Here is a 23,958-nt window from a genome sequence, read left to right as displayed (position 1 = left end):
ACAGGCCGTTTTTTCCACAATCTGTCTTCGCCAGTTTGAAACCGTATATTTCTCCAGCAATTTCCTGAGTTAATGTTTCAAATTTTCAACTGTGAAGTTACTGAAGAAATGAACGGTTCTAAACCGGTAGGAACCGATTCTGGAAAAACAGTTTATAATCGGTCAGGTAGATCATCAACAGGCATCAGCCGTGTTTATATGTAGTTCGAGGTAATGCTGATTTGGGCAGTTTTTATAGCAATTCCTTCATTTCTTGAAAATTTGAAATTTCCAAAATTTGGCTGGAGGCTGCAGAACGCCTCGAAATCACCTCCAATTGACTCAAAATTTTGAAATTTGAGTTTAAGTAAATTTTAGCTTTCCAACTTTATTGGTTGACATTTTGTGAAAATTTTCAATTTTTAAAAATCTACTGGAGACTCTAGAACTATTTAAAACGGTTTGAAACCGGTTTCCAATCGATTCGGATGAGTTAAAAACCGGGTACATACACATCAGATTTCAACTTCCCAAGTCTTTTTAATAACATTTTTATTTTCTCTCATTTTCGGCCCCAATTTGATTTTTTTTTAGCACCTGAAATTTTGGCTGATGGTGTATTTTGCCTCTGCTTTTGATTAGACTTTCGGTTAAAAAGAATTTCTTCCATTTAGGACACCTTTATCGTCAAGTTATCAGTTCTTTTGAAAATCTCAGTTAGGAACCACTTCCATTGGTGGCCAACTTATGAAATTTGCATTTAGGTTACTTCATCAAATTTAATTCGTGTTTAGATATTTGGGAAGGAATAAGGGGATGAAAAATTGTAAGAAAATGGGCGAAAACTGGCTCGATCGAAAGGAAACGATTAAGAGAGGGGAAATAAAGAAAGGTTCCCTGGTGTTTGACCTTGAAAAACCTCTTTCACTGATTACTTTGGAGATTGACGTTGAATTTGAGCATCAAAAATTTCAAAAATCGTGTTTCGAGATTTGGCGTATTTTTCTCTCTAGTTGAGAGCAAAAAAGTTCAAATTTTGAATTCAAATTTCAAAATCTAGGAAAAAATGTTTTTCTAAAATTGTTTGTATCGAGCCCAAAATTGGATTTGTTCAAATTACCTGTAACTCTGTTCAATGCGTTATGAATTTTTATTCAAGTGAAAAGAACCGATTTATAATTTGATGAAAATGAACTACATTTTTCAAGTTTTCAACTTGAAAAAAATTACCTGATTCAATTTTTATTAGAAATTTATGTTCTGTGAAATTCGTCTGATTAGGTTTAGTTGGAACATTGAATTACTTATAAAAATTCATTCAAACGCAAGAGGGAAATTTCAAAGGAAGGGTCATTGTCATAACATTGCCATGAGTCATGTCATTTCTGATGATACAAATTTGTAATAATGCAAACAACCATTTCAGTGATTGCTTAAAAATGGTTTTTGCTTCACCTCAACTTGACCAAAAACCAACTGAAAAAAAGTGTTATGCTCAAAGAGTGTCTATCTTTTAATTTTTGATGTCTGTTTTTGAATTTGTAATTTTCCCTGGAATCCGCCTTTCAAATAATGTAATATTCTCTTCCTCTCCCCCTCCTCTTTATGGTATTTTTTTATAAAATTTGAAAAAGACGAATTCGAAATGTTTTTTACGCAAGCTTTATTCAAAAAAAAAACAGAATAGAACGATATTGCCCTTCAAGGTTTTTCCTATCGTCTTCTAGGTTTTTGTAATTTGTACAATGCGGACAATTTTTCTCTTGTGAAATTTTATTATAAAGGTAGCTGCGTTGTCGGAGGCGATAAATTGAGCTTATTTCATTCCCCTCCGTTTCCCTGCTCACGTCTAATTGCTAGATTCCATTTCGAAAATTGAAAATACGTGTTAAAAAAATTAGATACGTTGAGCGATACACGTACTTAGGTGTTTCATCTGTGGGAATATTAGGCACGTATTTTTCATATGAATAATGTATTTTTCGAGCCTTGAGGTTTAAATAAACGCGCGAACTTGGAAAATATTATGATTACTTATTGAAGCTCTACACTCTACGTTTCCAGGAAAATTTTACACTCGATTGAATTTCACTCTGTGGGCTGTCACCTTGATTAATGAAATTATAAACAATATAATGTTAATCGGATTAAATTAAACGATTTTTCTCAACCTTTGTCCCTGTTTTTTTTTCTCAATCGTGAAATGGCTTGATTACGAAAAAATTATTGCTGTTGATTGACACGTGTTAGTGTCAGATTATCCGCTGCAATTAAAAAGTATTCAATATTATGAACCATTGGACTCGAATAATGAAATTTTTCGCATTGTTTTGTCTTGAAAAACTTGCACGTTCGATGTTTTTTCAAAAATATGTTTTAATTGCCTAATTTTTTAAATTTTTTTGTTTTCTCGTATGATTACAGGCGAATCGGGTTTAGGAAAATCTACTCTGATAAATTCGTTGTTCCTATCGGATGTTTATAGTGCGGAGTACCTTGGTCCATCGCATAGGATTAAGAAAACTGTACAAGTTGAAACTAGCAGATGTTTATTGAAAGAAAACGGCGTTAATTTAGTATTAACGATCGTCGATACGCCAGGTTTCGGAGACGCGGTCGATAATTCGAATTGCTGGCAGCCGATCATCGATTACATCGAGTCGAGGTACCGTATTATACGAGTATAAATATCCAAATCTATCTATCTCAGTGAGAAGAACAGATTACAAATACAATTGACAAATATACTTACTTCTTGTAATAGTTTTCTTCTTTGCTTGTACGATTCAAGAACCATTTTATCGCATCGTAGTAGACGAAATAGCTAATAGTAATATGACTAGAAAAATCAACAATACCTAAATGTATCGTTACAGATCGGAAGAATACCTTAATGCCGAAAGTAGAGTAAACAGAAAACCAATTTCCGATACCAGAGTTCATTGTTGTTTGTATTTCATCGCTCCATCTGGTCATGGACTTAAACCTCTGGACGTAGAATTCATGCAAAGACTGCACGATAAAGTGAATATTATACCGATTATTGCCAAAGCCGATACCATGATTCCGGAAGAAATCGCCTATTTTAAGAAACAGGTCTGTGTTCCGAAAGCCAACAACGCTTTCCGAGAATTGTTTCGATTTTTTGATCGAAATGGGATTTTTTCATTAATCGAATACGTGTTTGTGTTTTGATTTGTTTAGATTTTAAGTGAAATCGCTCAGCACAAAATTAAAATTTACGACTTCCCCGAATGTATCAACGAAGAAGATTTAAAATTACACAAAAATCTACGAGATAGGGTTCCTTTCGCTGTCGTTGGCTCGAATACGGTGCTAGAAGTGGACGGTAAAAAAGTACGAGGCAGAAAGTATCCGTGGGGAGTTGCTCAAGGTGGGTGAAGATTATGATTTTTTTCTTCATTATGAAAAAATACTTGTACAAATATGTATGCATATTTTGTTCCAGACTTGTGGTGAGGTATTTGATTTTTTTGCATTTGCATTTGCATTTGGTAAAAAAATCGAAAAAGTTGTTAGAATTTTGGGGGGAGGGAGGTGCTTTGACTTTGAAACTAGGTGAATAAAATTGGTAATGATTTTAATCGGTGATGAGGTTCATTGAATGAGATTAATTTCAAAATTATTGAATTAATTAAAGTAAACATACTTAACCCGTTTATAAAATTATGGGTAGCTGTTTTCGTCTACAATTTCATTGAATGTTTTTAATGAATGAATTGAAAAATAAATTGAAATTGAAGTTTGATAAACGTTTGCACATAAAGATTAATTTTTCAATTTTTTCGTTGTTTTGGGGGAAGGGGGGATTTTTATTGCTTGACTGATTAAAGTTGTCTGGTTAAACTAACAATAAGGCCTGTTTTTTTTTTTTAATTTGAAGTATCAATTTTTAATTTGTAAGTTTCTATTTTTTTCCCCGAAGGAAAATTTTCAACATGAAAATCCTGTACCTACGTATTTGTCAAGATTTCCAAAATTCTAAAAATTGAGGACTTTCCAAAATTCATGCTTGTTGATTATGAACAATTTTTTTAAATTCTTCATTATTTTTGTAGAATTTTGGCTCTATATGTCCGTTGCTCAGTCAAAATATTATTAAAGAAGCGGGAAGATAGATGTCTTTTCAATAACATTCTGTGAGGAGTACTACCAAAAATTCGTCTACCAGTCGAGAAAGTCGAAAAAATTTTGAAAAATCGAATGTTTGCTTTGTGCTGAGAAGAAGTGAACATGTTGAGAAATCTACTCAAAACTCTTATCAAAAGTCGAGAAATTATACCAAAATTTGAAACCTACTGAGAAATATGCATTTAAGGGATTGGATGGGCTTTTTGAGGAATTTATTGAATAAAATAAAAAAATGTCAAATTATTTCTCCAACTTTTTAAAATTAACTTTCTTATAATTGTTTAGTGTCCTATATTGGAAAAAAGTTGAAAAGTTTAAACAAAAAAAAAGTCAAAAAAGTTGTAATTGACATCTTAACATGAAGTGAAACCGTTGAAAATCTTGAAAAATTTGGGCAAGTGTTTTTATGTTGAAAACTTGCAACGGAAAATGATCGAATCGAATTGGACATTCTCCGAATCCAGATCAAGAGTTTTGACCGAGTTCGATCTGTTCCTTCAGACTTGATCAGATTCAATAATTTTCCCCTGAGATGATTGTCTCAAATTGTGATTCTTTTTCAAAAAGTTCATAATTTTCATTCTATCATGATTTTTTTTTTTTTTTTTGAAAAATCGAAAAAACGTCTTTTTTTGTGTTTCAACTAACAAAATAATTTCATGTTGACTAATATTTTTTCGGTCTCATTTTATTGTATTTTTTAATGTTTTTTTTTTTTTTAGTGTAAAAAATGAATACTTTGTGCAGTATATTGAAGGCAATGGTCTCAAATTTCTTACAAAATCTATTAAGAAAAATTACTTTTCTATTTTTCTGTGTTTTGATTTTTCCAAAATATTATTATGAACTCGTTTTCTAATTTTTTGAAAAATTCAATTTCCATGTCTCAGGCTCTTTTTAACTTTTTTTGGTTTTTATGCAAAACATGTTGGCATAATTTTTTTTGCGTTTTATTCTCGTCAGATAATACTTTTTCTCATTTTCAATCATTTTTTCTATCTATCAAAAAATGCTACGGTATTCTGAAATTTTTCAATGAAATAACATATTTTGAGATTTTTTGAGAGGGGAGTCTTTTTCTGTTTTTTTTTTTTTTTTTTTTTTTTTCAGAATGACCACTCGAAAACTGTTGTTGAAAATTAAATTAGAAATGGGGGGGGGGCTGAAAAGCTGATTATTTAAAGTTACGATGAAATAATTGGAACCCAGGGAGAGTTCTGGGACTAAAAGTTCTTTCATTTTCGTTAGATTATTTTGAGAGCATACGAAGTTTTCCTAATTAATGTTCGAATTTTGTGTAAAAATATGTATCTGAAATCTATCCGATAAAATACCTCATTGATCGTTCAATTAATTCGGAAAATGCATCAAATTTACTTCCACGAGTTTGATTTTTTTCAAATTGAATATCTTCGATAATCATTGTTTATTTTGCTTACAGTCGAAAATCTAGAACACTGCGATTTCATTGCACTACGAGACATGATGATCAGAACGCATTTACAAGATTTAAAAGATGTCACTAACAATATCTTATACGAAAATTACAGATGTCGCAAATTAGGCGGCTCAGAAATCGCCAAACAGCAACGTTCGCTCAATAAGTTAGTATACAGCGTACACGTTCTCGTGTCCGTCTCATATATTTTTTTTTATATAGAAAAATACTACCAATGTTTCGCATTCTGCAACCGAAACGAACGATGTTCAGTACCATTTCATTTGTTTTTAATTAACTCATAGCACGCAATTATTTACGCTTGATTAATTTGTAATTTAGCGTCCATTTTACATATATCCGGTGTGTGTACTGTACGTTTAAATGTGTATATGTGTGTACATCGTGTAAATGAACGTTTCATTTCATTTCGTTTCGTTTCGTTTCATCAGAATTTGGTCGTAGAGGCGCTTTGCTTGGTTCGTCCACCGTTTCCAATCATGTTGGCTTTTTATTTTTCAAAATGCTTGCGTAGAGAGAGTCGTGTACGTTATTTTAATGTATTCGAGGAATGGCGTATTTACCATCAGTACTCTGAGCGCAGTCTTTATACATTTTTTTAAACGAAAATTTACCATATTAGGTTTAGTACCTCATCATGTATTTTATAAATATCCGCTGAAAATTTAGATAGTTTTATTAGGCAGCAGAACCGAATACCTTGCGATATATCGAAGGAATCGAATCAAACATAGACCTGCGAAATGATTAGAAACTAGAGACAAACATGATCATTTTTATCTCTATTTTAAATCGTAAACTCTGCAACGCTGGAACAGTGCGCGCCTCTGCGTAATTTTTGAGTCCAAAATTCATTTAAAATACCCAGATTCACATTCTCAAGAATCGTAGAATTACTATTAGGTGTACTTATTTGGTTTTTATTTAAATTTGATTCTAATATTGGTTAATTTTATTTAGTCCATGCTCTCCTGGAATTCTTGACAATACATTTATGACCTTTTGGTAAGTTCAGCTCGTAAAAATGCTCCGTAGGAATTTTTTTTTCGCTTTTATAGAGTAAACGTATCTACATTTTTTTATAGCAGTATTATTCTACTTACACATACACACACACGTATTTGATGTATTTGAAAAAAAATAAATACAAATGGCGATAGGTTCAAATTACTGTTCCAACGTTGTTGTGGATTTTGTTTCCCTCTTCGTAGTTGTGTTTTAGAGTGGAGTGTTCGTTTTGCACGGTTTCGTTTTTTTTTTCAACTCGATACACCCTGTGAAAGTTTGCACGTGTATAGAAAATCGCTTTAGCTGGTGGCACGATGAGATAATTTTTTTTCTCTCTCTCGCTCTCTATGTTTTTTGTATGGGGATGTAATGTTGTGTATTTATCTTTTAGGAATCCTCTGGCTCAAATGGAGGAAGAAAAACGAGAACATTCGTTGAAAATGAAGAAAATGGAAGCCGAAATGGAACAAGTTTTCGAATCTAAGGTTAAAGAAAAGGAACTAAAAATGAAAGAATCCGAAACTGATGTAAGTAGCAAATCGGTCTAAGGAGTGGAATTTTCGTATTGGGGGAGTAACTCGATTCAGCTTTATTTTCTTGAAATCCAAATGTGAGGATATTTTGACGAATGAGTTTAAATTTTGAGAAATTGAAGACATTTTTTATGGTGTCCGATGAATCGTGCGAGTCACACGAGTAATTCAGAAGGTTTTACATCAGAGAAAATTGTGCTGAAAATCGAATAATTTTCCATGAAAAAAATTATCTTCCCTCACTTTATTGTTTGAAGTAAAAGTATTTGGAAATCAGTAGATGGGTGGGGTTGGGGGTCGGGGGTTCTGAAAAATATGAAAACCGACGAATCTTCCTAGTTTCTAGCAACACTCGAGTATTTATCTTGGTTTTCACTTTTATTTTTTCAACAGTTGCAAAGAAGACACGAACAAATGAAGAAACAACTGGACGCTCAAATTCGCGAATTAAAAGAAAAACGACAACAATTGGAAGCTGAGAAGTTACAATGGGAACAAGCCAATGGTGTCAGTTTAGAAGAACTACGGCGTAAAAGTTTAGAAAGAGAGTAAGCATCGTTTTTTTTTCAAGAACTACACATTTCTACTCACAGAAAATGTACTAATTCTGGTCATTTTTGTTCTGTACAGTTCGTTAGATGGCAAAGAGAAAAAGATAAAGAAGAAAGGATTATTCTAAAGTGATTCCATGTCCTAACGTGTGTTCGTTGAAATTTGTACGATTAATTTATACATACATATGTTTTTACTTGCTGATTTAAAAATATTATAGTGGTAATTTAATACGGCGGAATTTTGCCTCTACAAGGATTACGGAGAGCCTGAATATGCTTCGAATATTTTTTCTTTTTGGAATTTAAATATACAGTCGATATGTGGACTCGATATATTATTTTGTATGCGCTTATTTTGTGTCGTATATGTTTTAGATGTATTTTCTAGCCTATTTTAAGCAATGTGAAATTAAGAAATTAAATTAATTTTCTCTTCTTTTTCTTTTGTATAAACTTAAATGGCAATTTAATCGTGAGTTTTTAAACAAATTATAAAGCTTTTTTTTTCAATTTTTGAATAAAAATGGCAACGTTGAAAGCAATATTTTTGAATGGAAATGTCAGATCGTGTTGGGTGTTTTTCTATGATTTAAAAAAAAAAAATGAAACTCATTTTAACCTAGTCCGTTTCATTATGTTTTCCTTTTGTAAAATTTTATTGTTATACGAAGCCATTTTTTTCTATTTTTATATTACAGTTTTTTTTCCTTGTATAATAAATTAAAATTGTCGAATTGGTTTGGTTTGAATATTCTATGTGGTGTGTATATTATCCTTTTTTTTTTTTTTTAGAGTAATGGAATTGTCCTACAGTTTGCGCTCAAATTGACCATTTACTTTTCCATAGATGCGTTTATTTTTAATAGATTTTAATTTTCAATTTTAGAATTACTTTTTTTTTTGATAAAAAACCATGTTACCAACATAGTATCTATATTAATTCAATGAACATATAAGTCTGTATGAAAAAATACCGCAAATGAAAGTTTATTTACAATTTATTGACAAAACAACGATAGAAAAATATTTATAAAATTACGCTTTTTTAAATTGGATTTTTTTTTCATTTGTAATAAATAAATAATTTAAAAAAAACGTATGAAATTTGTTCACCGAGATATAAAAGTACAATATTTACAGGAGAGGAAAATATCATCAGTGTAACAGTTGACTTCGAATGTTACTCGAGGTATCTACTTGATCCCATTTTGTTTTACGACGTTTTTCTCCTTCAACTGATGATAAAATTGAACTAGATGCGCTGCCGTTTGCGGACGTGGCTTTTTTAGCTGTTCCTGAGACGATTTCAACCTGCGAAAATAACAAAAAGATGTGTAATATCGTGAACGAAGACGTTTTTCAAATATTATAACACTCATTTAATAAAAAGTATCACAACGTAACGAATAAGTCACGCAGTTTTTAAAAATAGACAGAGAATGAGTGGAGCTAAAATGGATAATTCGAGTGGTTCTGTGATGCTTGCAAAATGTAGCACACATATTATGTAACAAATACGTCGAAAGTTAGTCTACCAAGTTGTTTATAATAGCTTACTGCATAATGAACAAATGAGGAAAACAGAATTATAAATCATACAAACATAAAGAAGATACTCTACCTTGGTTTTCTCTTTTTTTTCTTTCTCTCGTTTCTCCATTTCAACTTTCTGAACTTTGGCTAATTCGTCGTAGAAAGATTCTCTACCCCATCTCAGCGGATCGTATATTTCTGCAGGATAGTTAGTTCCAAATTCGTTTAGACCGCAGAAATCGATCAATTTCTCATATATGCTAGGATTCCGGAATAATTTTCTGTTTTGTATAGCGTCGTTCATATCCACGCCATCATTCTGCGACCGTTCGAATAATTTTGTTATTTTATCTTGTAACTCTTTCGGGCATGGTATCGTTGGTTCTGGAGGTAAGCCATCATCGTTATATTCTACTTCTATTCTAGGTTCTTCTTCTTCTGGTTCATCTTCTCCACTTTCAATGTCCATGGAGGTTTCTTCTTTATTGTCGCCATCTTCGTTCTCGGAATCTGTGTAAGTGGCGGTGATCGACGCGAGCGCTTTGGACGAACTCATTGAAACGATTAATACTTAAAAATTACTCGGAAATAATATTTTTTCAAAAGAAAATGCATTCAACTTCCAAAGTTTTACAAAAACTGTTTTCTGATGTTTACTTCTGAAATTTTTATCAAAAAATGAGGGGTGTGGTGTTGTCAGATTTTGCGATTGACACGTGTGAAGATTTGGCAACAGTGTATTTCCAATAAAAACGAGTAAGTAGGTTTGTTTGGTAGGTAATTTTCAAAAAATTCGCGGGCATTCTGATTCTTACAAATTTTTTTTTACGTGTTTTTCCACGACCCTTTCGAAGTTTCGATGAAATCATTCGCAAACGATAAAATATTGATAAGAAAGTTTTATTTTTTTTTTTGACGAAAGCTTTGTTGTGACAGTTTTGCTTGTGCAACTTTATTATGACAAGCTAACGACTTGCTAAGGACATGTTTCTGTGATACACTTTCGCCTTTGCGTAATTCAGAAGCCAGCAGAGTAAAATGGAAAGCTCTGCAGACGAAAGCTACATCGCAGCTTTGGATATTGGTACTACGTTTATAAAATGTCACGTTTATTCAAAAACTCTGCAAATTATTGGATCAGCCAGTTCTAAAGTAGGTTTCATTTCTGTCAATATGCTAATTCAGAATTTCAGACTCCACGAAGTCTGCACAAATCTTAGATTTTTATTAGAAAAATTATAATCTTCTGTCGGTTTTCTAGATCGATGCTTTGTATCGTATCGGACGAGCCGAACAAATCGACGCCGAAGTGTTATGGAAAAGCATAATTCGTACTGCTCAAGAATCATTCAAAAGTGAGTTTTTTCTGCGACGAAGATGAATCAAGATGAGTATTTCATTTGCCAGTGTAATTTTTACAGATTCCAATGTATTAGCTAAGCAAATCGCATGTATGGGTATTTCATGTCAGCGGAATACCTTCATCACATGGGATCGTGATAGTTTGAGACCGTTCCATAATTTTATTACATGGAAGGATATGCGAAGCGAATCTCTCGTGCAGAGTTGGAATAATTCCTTTTTCATCAAAGTAACGATCTAATGATCTAATTTTCAAAATAATTCAGCTATGGATGTATTTCATTCTATGGAATGTTACGAATTTCAGGTGATCAAATGGATTTGTTATTTCATTTACTTATTTACCGGGAACGAACGTTATTTGGCTGCTAGTTTATTGACATTTGCTAATGTTCAGGTAAAGGATGGAACACTACAATAACGTTTTAATCTTTTTTAGTTCTAAATTAAGATCCAAGATATGAATTTTACTGATTTGTAATAATATTTCAGGTAACAATGAGATTATTATGGCAATTAGAAAACAACGAAGAATTGAAAGAAGCTCTTAAAAATGGAACTGTTATGTTTGGTACACTTGATACATGGTTAATGTATCGTTTAACCAAGGGTAACGTTTACCAAACCGATATTTCTTGTGCTAGTGCTACAGGCTTATACGATCCTTTTCTATCAAAATGGGCCTCGTTTACAAAAATGCTCAACATACCAGTTACCTTATTGCCAAATGTTTGCGATTCAGCCGGTTCACACTTAGGATATGTCTCGCCAGAAATATGGGGATCGCCGATAAGAATTACTTGCTCGGTAAACTCAACTCATCAAGTGGTTTATTATTTTTCTTTATCGTACGTACTTGATTGCTTTATTGATTGTTCATGTTATAGATGGCTGATCAATCTGCTTCTTTTTACGGGTCTTGTTGTTTTTTCCCCGGTGATGTCAAATTGACGCTTGGAACTGGTGCATTTTTAGATATTAACGTCGGATCGACGCCTGTTGTTAGCAGGAAAGGTAATGACATTGTTATGAAATCGGTAACGATTATTTCAAGAACTTAAATGTGAAAATTTTCCTTCCTAGGGTTTTATCCTCTTGTGAGTTGGAAGTATAAAGGAGAAAAGGTTTATGTTTTAGAAGGTGCCTGTCATGATTGCGGTACTGTGATAAATTGGGCTCAATCCATAGGTTTGTAAATTAAATTTAGGAATTCATTTTCTCCATAGTTTGATACATCTGTGTCTAATGAATTAAATATTTTCTAGGATTATTTTCCGATGTGAACGAACTAAATGAAATAGTCGCTATGGAGTCAGATACCGATAATGTATTCTTCATTCCAGCTTTTTCAGGCTTACAAGTAACCTAAAAATTTCAATTTCAGTCCATTTTGTGGTGGATTTTCTTTATAAATATGTATCGTCTCTTCAGATACCTATTAACGATGCTTCCGCTACATCCGGTTTTATTGGAATAAAACAATCCACTAGTAAAAGCCAAATGGTTCGAGCTGTCTTAGAAAGCATAGTGTTTCAAATATACGACCTTTACTCTGTATATAAATCCGAATCCAAACTCCATTCCAAATCATTCATCAGGTAAATCTCCAACCAAAATCTTATTATTCGAATGAGTTTTAAAATTAAAACTCGTCGATTTCTATGTATACAGAGTAGATGGTGGTGTTTCCAAAAACGATTTCATTTGTCAATCGATCGCTGACATGTGCGAAGTATTCGTCAGAAGACCAAATTCAGTAGAAATGTCTGCCAGGGGAGTCGCTCACCTGGCCGGACTCGCTGCTGGTAATGTTATTCGGTTTATTTACCTACAGTTCATTGAACAAACGTTTTGCTAAGTTCGCCATCAATTTACAGGTTTATGTAAGGATTACGATGTATTGAACGAAATGGAATCATCTGACGTAGTATTCGAACCTAAAATAGGCAACAAACAGTATCTTTTCAACCAGTTTGCTACTTGGAAAAAAGCTCAACGACGGTTTACCAAATGGTACCAGAAATAAAACCTTAGCTTAATTTGTTATTGTTGTTTTTTCTGTTCTAGTCATATACGCATATTTGCCTACTTTTTTTTTATTAACGTGTGTTTGTTACCGAGTATATTATTGTTATATTGTATACTATTAAATAATGTTGTTTGTATGGTTTCGAACGAATGTGATAAAATATATTATAAATATACATCGCATCTTGTAGATTTCGCGTATCTAAATTACTCGTATGTATATTTACATGCAACGTTGATAATGGAACTTGATACAAACATGAATTTCAGCGGTCTTCTGTGTTAGCATTACATGTTCACGCTCTAATAAAACACGCACCGGTTACAAAATATTCATTCGGCTTTATTATATTTTTTCAAATATTCGATGCTATAAAACTTTCGATTTTATCATGTCGGATGCCATTTTCATCATATTCAAGAAGTTTAAAATTCTACGGAAGACGTTCAAAAAAAGAAATAAAAACGCTAAGTATCAAATCGCAAAATGGATTATATTATTCATGGCCAAGTTTATAAAACCAGTTTTTTGGATGAAAAAAATCCATCGAACTCTACGAAGGTCGACGTTGAATTTGAATTTAAAGAATAAATTTCTATGATCTTTTATTTCTCTAGTGGAATATTGTACAATGTAGGTACGTAATACAGAGTTAGCTACCTACCTACGTGTGTGGTTGATGTGACGTGAATATTTTAAACTACCGCTACAATGCTTATGAATGAGTGGGTAGGGGTACCTATATCTACGATTTTGTCTGTCTACAACGAGAAAATTTGGCCTTTCTGTGAAGACTCTCTCGCATGATAAACACAAATAGGTAGATTAATATTTGATGGTATGGATTTTTCATTAGTCTACAGAAGAAATAAATAAATTACAATTTATTGCAGAACGTACCGGTAATGTATGTATTAGAAGCAAATGTCATCAGTTACTTATAGATTGGTACTACCTAGGTGGATATTTGGTAATTTCCACAAAGTTATATTTCATATTCGTACTTTAACATGTACATACCTACTTTGCTACGTGCTTGAGAATTGATGGTGATGTTAAGAACTAGGGTAGGATGTTCTCAAAGTCATTGTCATGATGTTTATAGGCTACGTGAAGCATTACGGTGAGAATTTTTCAACATAATTCACAATGGAGTAGTCGTTATTGATGATTTATCAGCTTTTTGTTTCACTTTTATCATTGTGATGAGTAGGATTTTCGAGTAAATTTTTGTAAACTTGGGGTAAGTTTGATATGATTTTTAAATCAAAATTAGCTTACGAAAAATAAGGATAGACTCACAGTTTATTCGACTTTTCATCTTTTTTAAAAATGTTTGCAACCTTTTTCGGAATTTTTTATTTGGGTGTCAGATGCTAAAACTGGACCAAAGATGAGAAGAGAACGCAGTTTTTTTTTTTTTTTTTTTTAAAATGACGAGCTTTTTTTGTAAAATAAAAATACACCTTCAATTTTTAAAAAATAGAAACAGAAAAGATTTTCATTGTGTAACAGATTTTTTTATATTTTCATTTTTTGCCCTCTTATCAATTTTTATTTCTCATCCTTGAAAACTGAAAAGGCTCTCTCCTGCTGGAAATTGTTCCCATTGCTATGTCTTTTGCAGTTTTTTTGATTTTTTTGATTACTTTTTCAAAATCTACATAAAAACTCTAAATTGTGGCTGAAAAAGCACCTTTTTTTGACTTTCGATTTTTTTTTAGATGATGAAATCATCTGTCAAGCTCCACACTAAAATGCGATTTTTTCCCTCAATTATTTTTGTATGTTTTGACGAGAAAATTGTGAGTACTTATTCGGCCCCCTTCCCGGCTTGACACCCTCCCCACAAGTGCAAAGAAATTGAACGTTTTTTCATGGGGCTGGCACTCTGAATTTATGATGGAACAATTTTGTCCTTAAAACAAAAAATATGAATAAAATGAATGAAAGAGCACCCAAAAGTATACTGCACATTATTTTCAACTTTCCAAAATCGATTAGGGGTGTTTTAGAGACGTTTTGGAGCTTCCGCTGCACTTTTATTATGTAGGTTTCCATTTTACAAAAATGCCATTAAGATAACGAGCTTTCAATTTTTAAGGGGTTTGGGGAAAAATTGTTGGTGATTAAAATACCTTCGGCAGCAAACAGTGTTTTTTTTTTTTTTTTGGCTGAACTACTTCTCTAATAAAGGGAGCCATTCTACATATGTGTTGTTTGATTTTCTTGAATCGTTAGAAAATATCTCATTTATGTTGAAGTTCAGTTACCAACCTGATTCATAGGTTCGTATGATTTTATTTTAAAAATTAACTTTAATTATGTGAATATACATCACAAAAAGAAAATGATCTATGTAGGTACATACGTACATCAATCCTCTTGAAACAAAAAAAAAAAAAATAAAAATGAACAAAAATGAACAAAATCTCCTGGCATAACTTTTTGTTTGACTAATAAATTGATGAAACATGGAATTACCATCAGATTTTGAGGAAAAAAATTAATACCTATTCAAAAAACGACCAAAAAAATTAATACCTGCCCGGCTTTCATTTTTAAATTTTCGGAAAATTTTTAAAAACTCGAAGTCGGACAATTTTCTAACAAGGAAACCTTTTGAACTCGATCTCTCCAAGCAAGATGGAAAGGGCATGTTCTGTAGAACCCCTGTTACCGAATTTTCAGCACTGAAGGCATTTTTGAATTTTTGGCAAATTTGTGAAAATTTAAAAAATTCAAAAATATTGTTTTAGGGGCATTTTTTGAAACTTTCAAATGGAAATTTATGCATATTTTTTTTTAGAAAAGCGAACCGATGTGAATAATTTTTTCAATTCAACAACCCTATATCAACAATTAGTAGTTTTGGGCCATTTTGGAGCCTCCAACGATTTTTTCATTTTCTCCAGAAATTTAAAATTGATCTGGAAGAGTCGAAAATGCACTTCAGTATTTTTATAACTTTGGCCAGTGTTTATTGAACGCTCTCTCGACCGTTTTAGGTGGCTGTCGCAAAATCCATGAGTGTGAGATCAGAAGTGCATTTTTGACCAATTTGTACCTAAATCCCAGAAAAAGGCGGAGAAAACCAAATTTCTGAAGAAGGTAAATACCTAATTACATAAATCAAAGGGGTTTTTGTCAAGCGATATCGTCCAGTGTGTCTACAAGATCACTGGACTCAAATACAACCGCACTTCGACTTTTTTAAAGCCTCTAGCGAGTTTTAAAATTTATCCACAAATTTCAATTTTGAAGTTCATTTTTGGGCCCTCCAGAGTAATTATTGAAATCTCTGGAGGCTCCAGAAAAGCCCAAAACTAGTAGTTATTGATGTTAGGGAGTTGAATTGGAAGATATACATAGGTATTCACATCGGTTAACTTTTCTCAAAAAATTTATATTTTATAAAAAAGTTCAAAAATGGCCCTTATGTAAGTAGAACAGTTTTTTTTTTAATTTTCAGTAGGCCTAATTCATCAATTACCTAATTAAAAATGAACTTCAGCGGAAAATTCCGGTCTAAAACGTTCCCTTGTAAGCATATTTTATTTTAAGTAGGTATTTTATTTTTGAAATCGATTAACTTCCGTAGGCTATAATAAATATGCGTGCAAGCTGAGCATTTTGTGTAAATATCCGATGCCTTTTAATGTCTTTATATTTTATTTGGGGGTAGATGAATGATATACCTACCTACACCTTTCCTTACACTAACCAAACTGAAAACTGGCATGTTTACCTACTCCGCAATTCATTTCATACGACGTGGGCTACCTTAGATACTTTATTTATAAATTTTAAAATTCAGCAGGTACCTATACCTATACCTATAACTTTGTCTGTGTGCTTAAGCTTACATTCCAAGTCAAGTTTAATTTTACCAACAAAAATTTGACATGAATATAAAGTACTTACGTCTACTTGTATACGTTCATCGGTGTCAGTTGTACTCGTATGTTTATTAACCTTGTTACGTATAAATGCTTCTGTGATTTCATTGTCAGTTCAAGTATATAATTTCTTCGCTGGGATCTAGTATCGTCCGGCGAAGTGAAATAAAAACTGAAAGTTATTCATTAAGTGTATCTTCCGGTTTTTATACATAGTAAACACAATGCAAGTAAGATGCATTATACACTCGTACATGTATACACCTAATACTTATACACTGTATCTAATTATATAATATTACATAAAACGCACCTAGCCTACCTACATTACAATTTTCTCCTGACTATCTGGTTGGCGCCTTTGGGCTCATTGTTTTGATACTGGTGACCCACTCATAACTCAAAGGGGTGGGAGGGAGGGAGGGAGGGAGGGAGATACGTTGACTTTACCATAAGCGATAAAGTTCTCTTTTCGATTTTCCCTCCAGTATAGGTACATGGATAAATTAAGTATCTTGTTATTAATAATATCGACTGTAGGTATCAAGATGTCGTGTACTCGTAATTGGATTTCTGCAATGCAGGAATTCCGTTTACCTATATCTACATATTGAGCTCTTATATGCTGGATAAAACTCATAGGCATACTTATACACATGTGATCTTATAAATATGCGGTATTTCAAGCTGGTTTAAAGCGTTACGTAATATAAAAATGAAGGATGTAATTCTATAAAAGTTATTTGTATGATACCCGTACACTAGATACCTAAGTATAGAGAGTAGAGTAGGTAACTAGGTATACGCAATGGACGACTCACCGACGCATCGAGTGATGATTATATTTCTCGAAGGTGAATTAACTCTGAGTTTATTTGATTGAAGTGCTTACATTGTTGGTAGATGTCTCTTTATGGATAAGGGTTCGATGTGAATTTTTATTATCGTTTATTTTTGACAACAAAGATATTTTTGGCACGTTTTCACGAATAGGTAACATATAGGTAGGTATCTAAATTCCAAGATCAACATATTGAGTTTAATTAGGTGTTGTGTAGATTGAATGCATATTCGTAGATATGTTTAGCATATTAATCTTTGACGTAGTACATATTTTTATCGACGTAAATAGTTACATATTATTGAAATTAAAAACATGGGGTTTTCTACGAACAGTTTTGCATTAGGATGGCCTACGGGGTGTTCCGGCCACCGTTCATGATGTCGGTAAACGTTTTGAAAAACAAAACTAAACAAGTGCCTATTTAGGTATAAACGAATGTCTTGTTTACTGTCATCGATTTCGCAATTAATTTTTTACTGGATCATAAAAACCAGCCTATATAGTAGGTAACTCAACTTCGAAAAATTTCAGACACCCAATCAAAAAATTGAGGGTATTTCAAGAGGTTCCTGCTTTGAAAAAATTTAAAAATTGCATTACTTACCTATCTATCTACCTACCTATCTAGTGAAAAATTAAGAAAGCATTATTGATCACTAATCAGGTCTGATTTTGATTCCTGTGAAGGAGGTGATATGAGAGGGACAGAAGGGGGTGTAAAGAATCGAAAAATTGGTCAGGAAACTACAGCTCTTAGAACCGTTCATTTTGATAATATTCCGTTAATATTCTAAAAGTTCAAACAAGGGGATCTCTGGGTCATTCAGTCATCGATTTTGATCATTTTTTGCCAGAGGATACGAAAGCTCTTTGAAAATTTTCAATTATCCAAAAATGAAATTCAGGGTCATGAGGATTTTTGAATTTTCCAAAATAATTCAAAAATTACCCATGTGCCTAATTTGATGAGAAAATTAAATTGCCAGTTGCGATCTTAGTGATACCATATTATGTCATGATAGGTACATACGAATAACATCTAAATTACCTATGAATCATAATATCTATTTGAAGGCCCAATTTTCGCATAACGCGGAGCATAATAATTTATAGAATTCGTTTTTAAGATCATTTTCAACGTAACGTGTTGTTTTTTTTTTTAAATCCAAACTTATACAACATATAAAAATACATTACCCTCAAGTCTCAAAATGTGCCATTGAGCAGCTACAGCTCTGGAAATCTACTTTTTAGATCATATTCATCCAATTACTGACATGTTCTCTGAGAGCACGTTCGATGAATGTACAATTTTTAAGCTCAGTTTTTTTCAAAAAAGTGTTTCCAATTTAGAAGCGTGTAATCTGGCTGTCATAATTCTGGAAATGTTCCGTCATATTTTCACCACTGTCATGTGAAAAAAAGTTTTTATTTTGAAAAATGTGAGTCTCGAAATATGTTTTTTTCCCTCACCACATAAGCTTTTGAAATTTTTGTCGAAAGAATTTTAGAATGGCCATGGTCTTTGAATCTAGCATGTTTTGTGGAAATCAAATTTCTTAAATTTCCTCTATTCAAAAAATTCCACATATAAAATTTTTCAAAACGTAACGAGGTTTTTTTTGAAAATAATGAAACAATTTTTACGAAAAAATTAAGCATGATTGTAGTCTAGGTATGCGTGTCATTTTCACTCAAAAATTCCTCATTAATCAACTAGGAGTATGATGAAGGGAGCGTGAGGGGGTTGAATTAATTTTTTAATTGAAGAATTATAATTTTTAACTATAGAATCGTAAGAATAAGTCACTGATAGATCATTTTTTATCAAGTAGGTACCTACATAGTACTTTATCTCTCCAGTCAACTTTTCCTTTCTTGAGTTCAAGCAAATAAAAAATTGAGTATTTCTAAAAAAAAAAAAAATAAAAAAAAATAAACTCGGTATTGAATTGTACATACTTAAATACTTAGGTTGCAATGCAGATGTAACCTAACTAGAAAATATAATCGACTCAAAATTATTAGTTTGAGTTGGAAATTGTGGCTCAAGAAAAAATTATCCAAGAAACGTACGAATAGAAAGAACAGAATTGGAAATTTTTTCAAAGTCAGATACTGAATTGAATCTTCCGACGAAGATAGGTATGGTATTTGACCCCTCAAAAATTATTTTCAAGCAGTTTTTTTTTAATCAGATGAAGAGTGATATTCCAAAACTCGCTTTATCCATTTTCACAACTTTTCAGGAGAGAGGAAAAACAGTTTCCCTTTGAACGGGAAAATTGGCTTTTTAGGCAAGTTTAGCACTTTATTTGGGTAGATTTATGATGTAGGAGTGTAGGTATATATTTCATCCACTAAATACTGCTGAAAAAAATTTCAATAAAAATGGACAAAGCACGTTTTGGAACATTATTTTTTTTAAAATTTTTAGCGAATTGGCTATTTAGGTGAGTTTAACACCTCATTTTGGTAGGTTGATGATGTAGGAATGTGAGTTAATACTTCATCTACCAGGTACCACTGAAAACCCAACTTTGATAAAAATGGACAAAGCGAGTTTTGGAATATCACTCTTCAGATGTTTTTTTTAATCTAGGAGATTTTCCTTTCAGTGTTGCCATTTCCCTACTAAAAAAAAAACGCTGCAGTTTCAATTTTTATATTTTTAAATTAGGAATTTGTTCGAGTTTTTTTGAAATGTTTTCAAATTTTTCATTTCGAATTAGTATGGTTTTTGCTTCTTCATGTGTTTTCTTACTCGAGGACGAGGCTTGCTCCCCTCCTCAGCAAGAAATTTGAATTCAAAAATTTTTGAAATGAAATGAGGAATTTTTTTTATTTTTTTTAAATTTACGATTAATTTAATCTTCAAAAATAATCGTATAATGACAATAATATTATCTTAACGACGCAAAACTCGACCATTCTTTAATATTTTTTACAATTTTTACCTTCATGAGCCTTATTTGTTTGAATTCTGAATCAAGATATCTACTCGTACATAGCATGAAAAATTGCGCCAACATTTTGTTTGATTCTTTTTTTTTTTTTTTTGAGAACTTTTAGTTTTCTTCACCGGGTCTGAGTTCAAAAAGTAGTCCAAAGTGAACTTTTGCAAATCAAAAAACTTTGAAAAATGTGGTAGTAGGTATGGTACCTACTTGATCTTAATATTTACTTTTTTGGCATGACTTTTTCTGGCCTCTCTTTCTCTCTCTCACCCCTCCGAAGATTATGCAACTCGGTTCACATCATATAGGCACCTAGTTATTAAATTGACACCTGTACGTGGGTAGGTAATATAAATTAATTTGCACGCCAGCCAGGTGATAATGTCGCATCATTAAAAGGTTTACCTATGCACTGGAAAACATTGATAAGCTTTTTATTCAGTTTCCTAGTATGATTTATGAAATTACGTACCTATATACATACAATTTTAAAGACTTCCTTCAATTTTATGATAAGCAGGTAATTAGTTGGTTATTTTTTTCTTTCTTTCTTTCATCTATCGTAGGTACTTCTTATTTTTACCTAACACTTCCAACTTATCAGCTCGACAGCTCATTCATTTAATAACACTATAAGCTCGAGTCACGAAGTCATACCTAACTAAACAAACGTAAGTCGTACCTAAACCCATTTAATTACTCTTTCCCATTAAAATTTTTTGACGGCTGAAAATAATATCGTAATAATGTTTCTTATTGTATTTCAACCACCAGTCCATCATACCCTTGGAAAAATTAACAATAGGTTGAATGATTGAAAATTAAATGCAATTTTTAGATGCATTAATTATTCAATTTTCTTGTTTCCAATGACAACGTTGTATGTAATTGTGTGGTAGGCTAGGTACCTAGTACCTTAGTCTGTTTTATCGCAGTATGTGACTGGTTTTTAATTTATTTACTAAAATTATCTCCTCTCTCAAACAAATATTTACTCATTCAGTCTTCGCGAAACGTTAATTTTAAAATTACGAGTAGGTAGGTAGGTAGGTACATGTACAGCTGGGTTTTATTAGGTATTAATTTCGTTCAATTTTCAAACCGTTTACTAATTTCCTTGGCATTCATTGATGATTGAAAGTTGAAATCAATGTTACCAACCTCTCTTTGAGAACAATTTGGAAAAGGAGAATTGAAATTTTGAAGAATTAAGATGTCTCGAATCGAAAAATTTTCACAGTTGCCTATTTTAGAAAATCGATATACCTATCTGGTTATTCTTGTATGTTGTACTTATCCATCAACAATTTATAATGAGCATGAGCATTGAGCACCCTTGAATATTTCATGTAGGTACATAAGTAGATAACAAACAACAAGATGGAAATTTTTTTGCTTTTTATTATTCGTATGTAGGTATTTCACGACGTAGTCTCGCCTTTGCAGTGAATAGATACAAGCATGAAATATGATGGCTAGCTCGAATATCAAAGATATACCTAACCACCTAATTTCCTTTTTTTTTCCATCAAAGTTAGTAGGTACGATAGGTATGTAGGTATAGTTCATAATATTGCGTTTTACAACACTCAAATTAATGGCACTGGATAAAATATGTAGTAAGTATTCGAGATACTAAGTACTTTTCCCTCATTTTTCATGTTTAAAAGTTTAATGAAGTACCTAATGCTGTTAAAAATTAAGCATGTTTTTACCTACTTACTGGCGGTTTGTTTGGGCATGTCACACATTAGAACGGAGTGACACAAAAAAATACGCAACGCGTCATTCCGACAACAGATCAAAATTTCACCTTTTTTGAACATTTTTTAGCTCGTTTAAATCTAATTGATGGTCAAAAATGTCACTAGTAGTCTATCATAGGCACTTTTAAATTTTATTGAATAATCTGTGAGTATTCAAAATTTATATTGTCAACATTTTCCAGAAAGGCATTCCAAAGGCTGCAGAGTTGATTTTTGGCTCTTTGGTTCTGGGTTTTCTAATTTTCCTACTTTTGGCAGAGTAGACAATGTCCATTAACTCCCCCCCTCCCCCGAAAACTGCTGACCAAAGAGATCACAATGTTTTTGTAGAATTCGGAGCTCTGTAAAACGAAATTGGTTGAAATTTGAATATTTTTCGCAAAAGCAGAAGCCATAAAATTTCAAAAAAACGACTCATACGAAAATATTTCATTTGGTATTATCTATGACTGTAAAAAAAAAATATCACAATTTTTGACAAAATTTCAAACCTTAAACTAAATAGGTTTGTATTTCACTCATATACCTGCGTATTCTATATTGTATCTAGGTATATAATTTTCAGTAGCGATGTTATTACTCAATAGGTAGGTAGGTATTAGGTACTCAACAACCTGATGAACTATGCAAATATCTCACGTTATTGAATTTCACGCTGCGATTAAAACTCGTTAAATTTTTTAAATGCCTTTACCATTCAAACAATGCAATTCTACTCATGTTCACAATAAAACCATAGATATATAATTTTAATTAATCGCAAACTAACCATAAATGTGCAAGTAATAAAATATCCCTAACCCCCTACAAAGATAAGGCCTATAAACTTTTTTCTTTATTTTAATGATGTCATGATTGTTCGTCTTCATTAAACGCTTGTGAAAAGCTTCATCGTCAAGACTGCGAGTGTAGATACGTGCAGATACAAAATGCATTCCAAAATACGAGTACCTAGTTGAATATTAAATGCAGCGAAAAAAACTCGAAGAAATGTTCTAGTTTTCTTTTTTTAGGTACCTAGTACCTCAAAAATGATTATGTAAATTCCGAGTAAAACTCTAGATACCTATGTACTTTATATTCATATTTCGAGATCTTCAGTCTTCATTTTTCAATAAAAAATTTGAAAATCTGAAACTCTATTTACACACCATAAAGTCGACCCCCTCAAATCGATTGCCACAATTTTAGAACCGATATGAACCCTCCATCAAAAATTGACTTTTGTCCAACAATTCCAAATTGCCCACAATGCTGCCTCAAAATCAACAGGATAATTCTTTTCACTCGACGTTCATTTTTTTGATTCTGTAATAATTTACTAGTACCAAAATCGTGACTGGGTAGTCGATTTTAGACTAGTAGAGAAAATGTTGAGAAATTTTTTGCAAAAATTGAGGATTTGGGATTTCTTTTTTCAAAACTCGAAAAAATTGTAAAAAATACGAGTATATTTATCTGGGTACTTTTAAAGTCTTAAAAATGGTTGGAATTGAGTGTGCGCGGGGGGGGACAACTTTAGGGTATAAACCGAGTTTCAGATCTTTTTCTCTACATTTACCTACTCTTTTTGTAGAAAATTAATAGATATAATATGTACCCATAAGCTGTTTCCTCCATTTTCAAAAATTCGCTAAAAATCGAAAAATCAACTTTAGCAGTTGAAAATTTGATTCTGAGACCAGGGTGAAATGCTCTTTCAACCAGATGACCGAATGTCAGCTCAATCGAAGACGACGGGTTGTCCTCAACGTCTTATTTTAAAAATAAAAAACGAAATAAAATTCAATCAAATTGAAATAAAAATCGAAAATCTACATTTTTATATCACATTTTAAATCTTTCAAATTGATTGGTGGTGGTTTCGAGCTGTTTAGTCTCTA

General features: G+C 32.2%; 3 protein-coding genes across 15 annotated transcripts in view; 2 read left to right on the top strand and 1 right to left on the bottom strand.

Moving 5' to 3' along the window:
* Window positions 1–8,123, top strand: part of pnut (septin 7-like protein pnut) — a 50,094-nt gene extending 41,971 nt beyond the window's left edge. For 11 of the 12 annotated variants that reach the window (XM_065350914.1, XM_065350912.1, XM_065350910.1 and 8 more), the window contains 8 exons: window positions 2,404–2,644; window positions 2,856–3,075; window positions 3,184–3,373; window positions 5,573–5,735; window positions 6,551–6,595; window positions 6,990–7,125; window positions 7,525–7,679; window positions 7,762–8,123. In XM_065350914.1, coding sequence (XP_065206986.1) covers window positions 2,404–2,644; window positions 2,856–3,075; window positions 3,184–3,373; window positions 5,573–5,735; window positions 6,551–6,595; window positions 6,990–7,125; window positions 7,525–7,679; window positions 7,762–7,810 — 1,199 coding nt within the window. In that variant the 3' untranslated portion in view covers window positions 7,811–8,123. The remainder of the gene's footprint in view (window positions 1–2,403; window positions 2,645–2,855; window positions 3,076–3,183; window positions 3,374–5,572; window positions 5,736–6,550; window positions 6,596–6,989; window positions 7,126–7,524; window positions 7,680–7,761) is intronic. The other variant, XM_065350907.1, reaches the window with a different exon arrangement.
* Window positions 8,124–8,648: 525 nt separating this feature from the next.
* LOC135836226 (SAP30-binding protein) lies at window positions 8,649–9,917 on the bottom strand. Its single transcript, XM_065350925.1, has 2 exons — window positions 9,307–9,917; window positions 8,649–8,996 (listed from the first exon to the last, which is right to left on the bottom strand). Exons 1-2 carry the CDS (start codon window positions 9,772–9,774, stop codon window positions 8,841–8,843), a joined length of 624 nt encoding a protein of 207 aa, XP_065206997.1. The 5' UTR covers window positions 9,775–9,917; the 3' UTR covers window positions 8,649–8,840.
* Window positions 9,918–10,005: 88 nt separating this feature from the next.
* Window positions 10,006–12,800, top strand: LOC135836224 (putative glycerol kinase 5). Of its 2 annotated transcripts, none has more exons than XM_065350923.1 (11): window positions 10,006–10,370; window positions 10,480–10,573; window positions 10,626–10,809; window positions 10,888–10,977; window positions 11,073–11,387; window positions 11,468–11,594; window positions 11,664–11,768; window positions 11,846–11,940; window positions 12,012–12,178; window positions 12,252–12,385; window positions 12,458–12,800. In XM_065350923.1, exons 2-11 carry the CDS (start codon window positions 10,533–10,535, stop codon window positions 12,604–12,606), a joined length of 1,407 nt encoding a protein of 468 aa, XP_065206995.1. In that variant the 5' UTR covers window positions 10,006–10,370; window positions 10,480–10,532; the 3' UTR covers window positions 12,607–12,800. The 2 variants fall into 2 exon arrangements, with proteins under 2 accessions (XP_065206995.1, XP_065206994.1); XM_065350922.1 differs by having other exon boundaries at window positions 10,008–10,370; window positions 10,640–10,809.
* Window positions 12,801–23,958: the final 11,158 nt, after the last annotated feature.

Source organism: Planococcus citri, chromosome 2 (assembly GCF_950023065.1).
Source record: "Planococcus citri chromosome 2, ihPlaCitr1.1, whole genome shotgun sequence".
In the NCBI taxonomy this organism is placed as follows: Eukaryota; Metazoa; Arthropoda; class Insecta; order Hemiptera; family Pseudococcidae; genus Planococcus; species Planococcus citri.
The sequence above is the reverse complement of the archived record's forward strand: the minus strand, read 5'-3'. Positions and strand labels throughout refer to the sequence as shown.

What these genes read in the sequence shown, in the direction of transcription:
- LOC135836226 (XM_065350925.1), bottom strand. Translation starts at nt 9,774, where the DNA reads ATGAGTTCGTCCAAAGCGCTCGCGTCGATCACCGCCACTTACACAGAT. An exon ending in AAAAAAAAGAGAAAACCAAG is followed by an intron (nt 8,997 to 9,306) that starts GTAGAGTATCTT and finishes TTATTTTCGCAG; the next exon opens with GTTGAAATCGTCTCAGGAAC.
- LOC135836224 (XM_065350922.1), top strand. Translation starts at nt 10,257, where the DNA reads ATGGAAAGCTCTGCAGACGAAAGCTACATCGCAGCTTTGGATATTGGT. An exon ending in CGATAAGAATTACTTGCTCG is followed by an intron (nt 11,388 to 11,467) that starts GTAAACTCAACT and finishes TTCATGTTATAG; the next exon opens with ATGGCTGATCAATCTGCTTC. An exon ending in CAGCTTTTTCAGGCTTACAA is followed by an intron (nt 11,941 to 12,011) that starts GTAACCTAAAAA and finishes TCGTCTCTTCAG; the next exon opens with ATACCTATTAACGATGCTTC.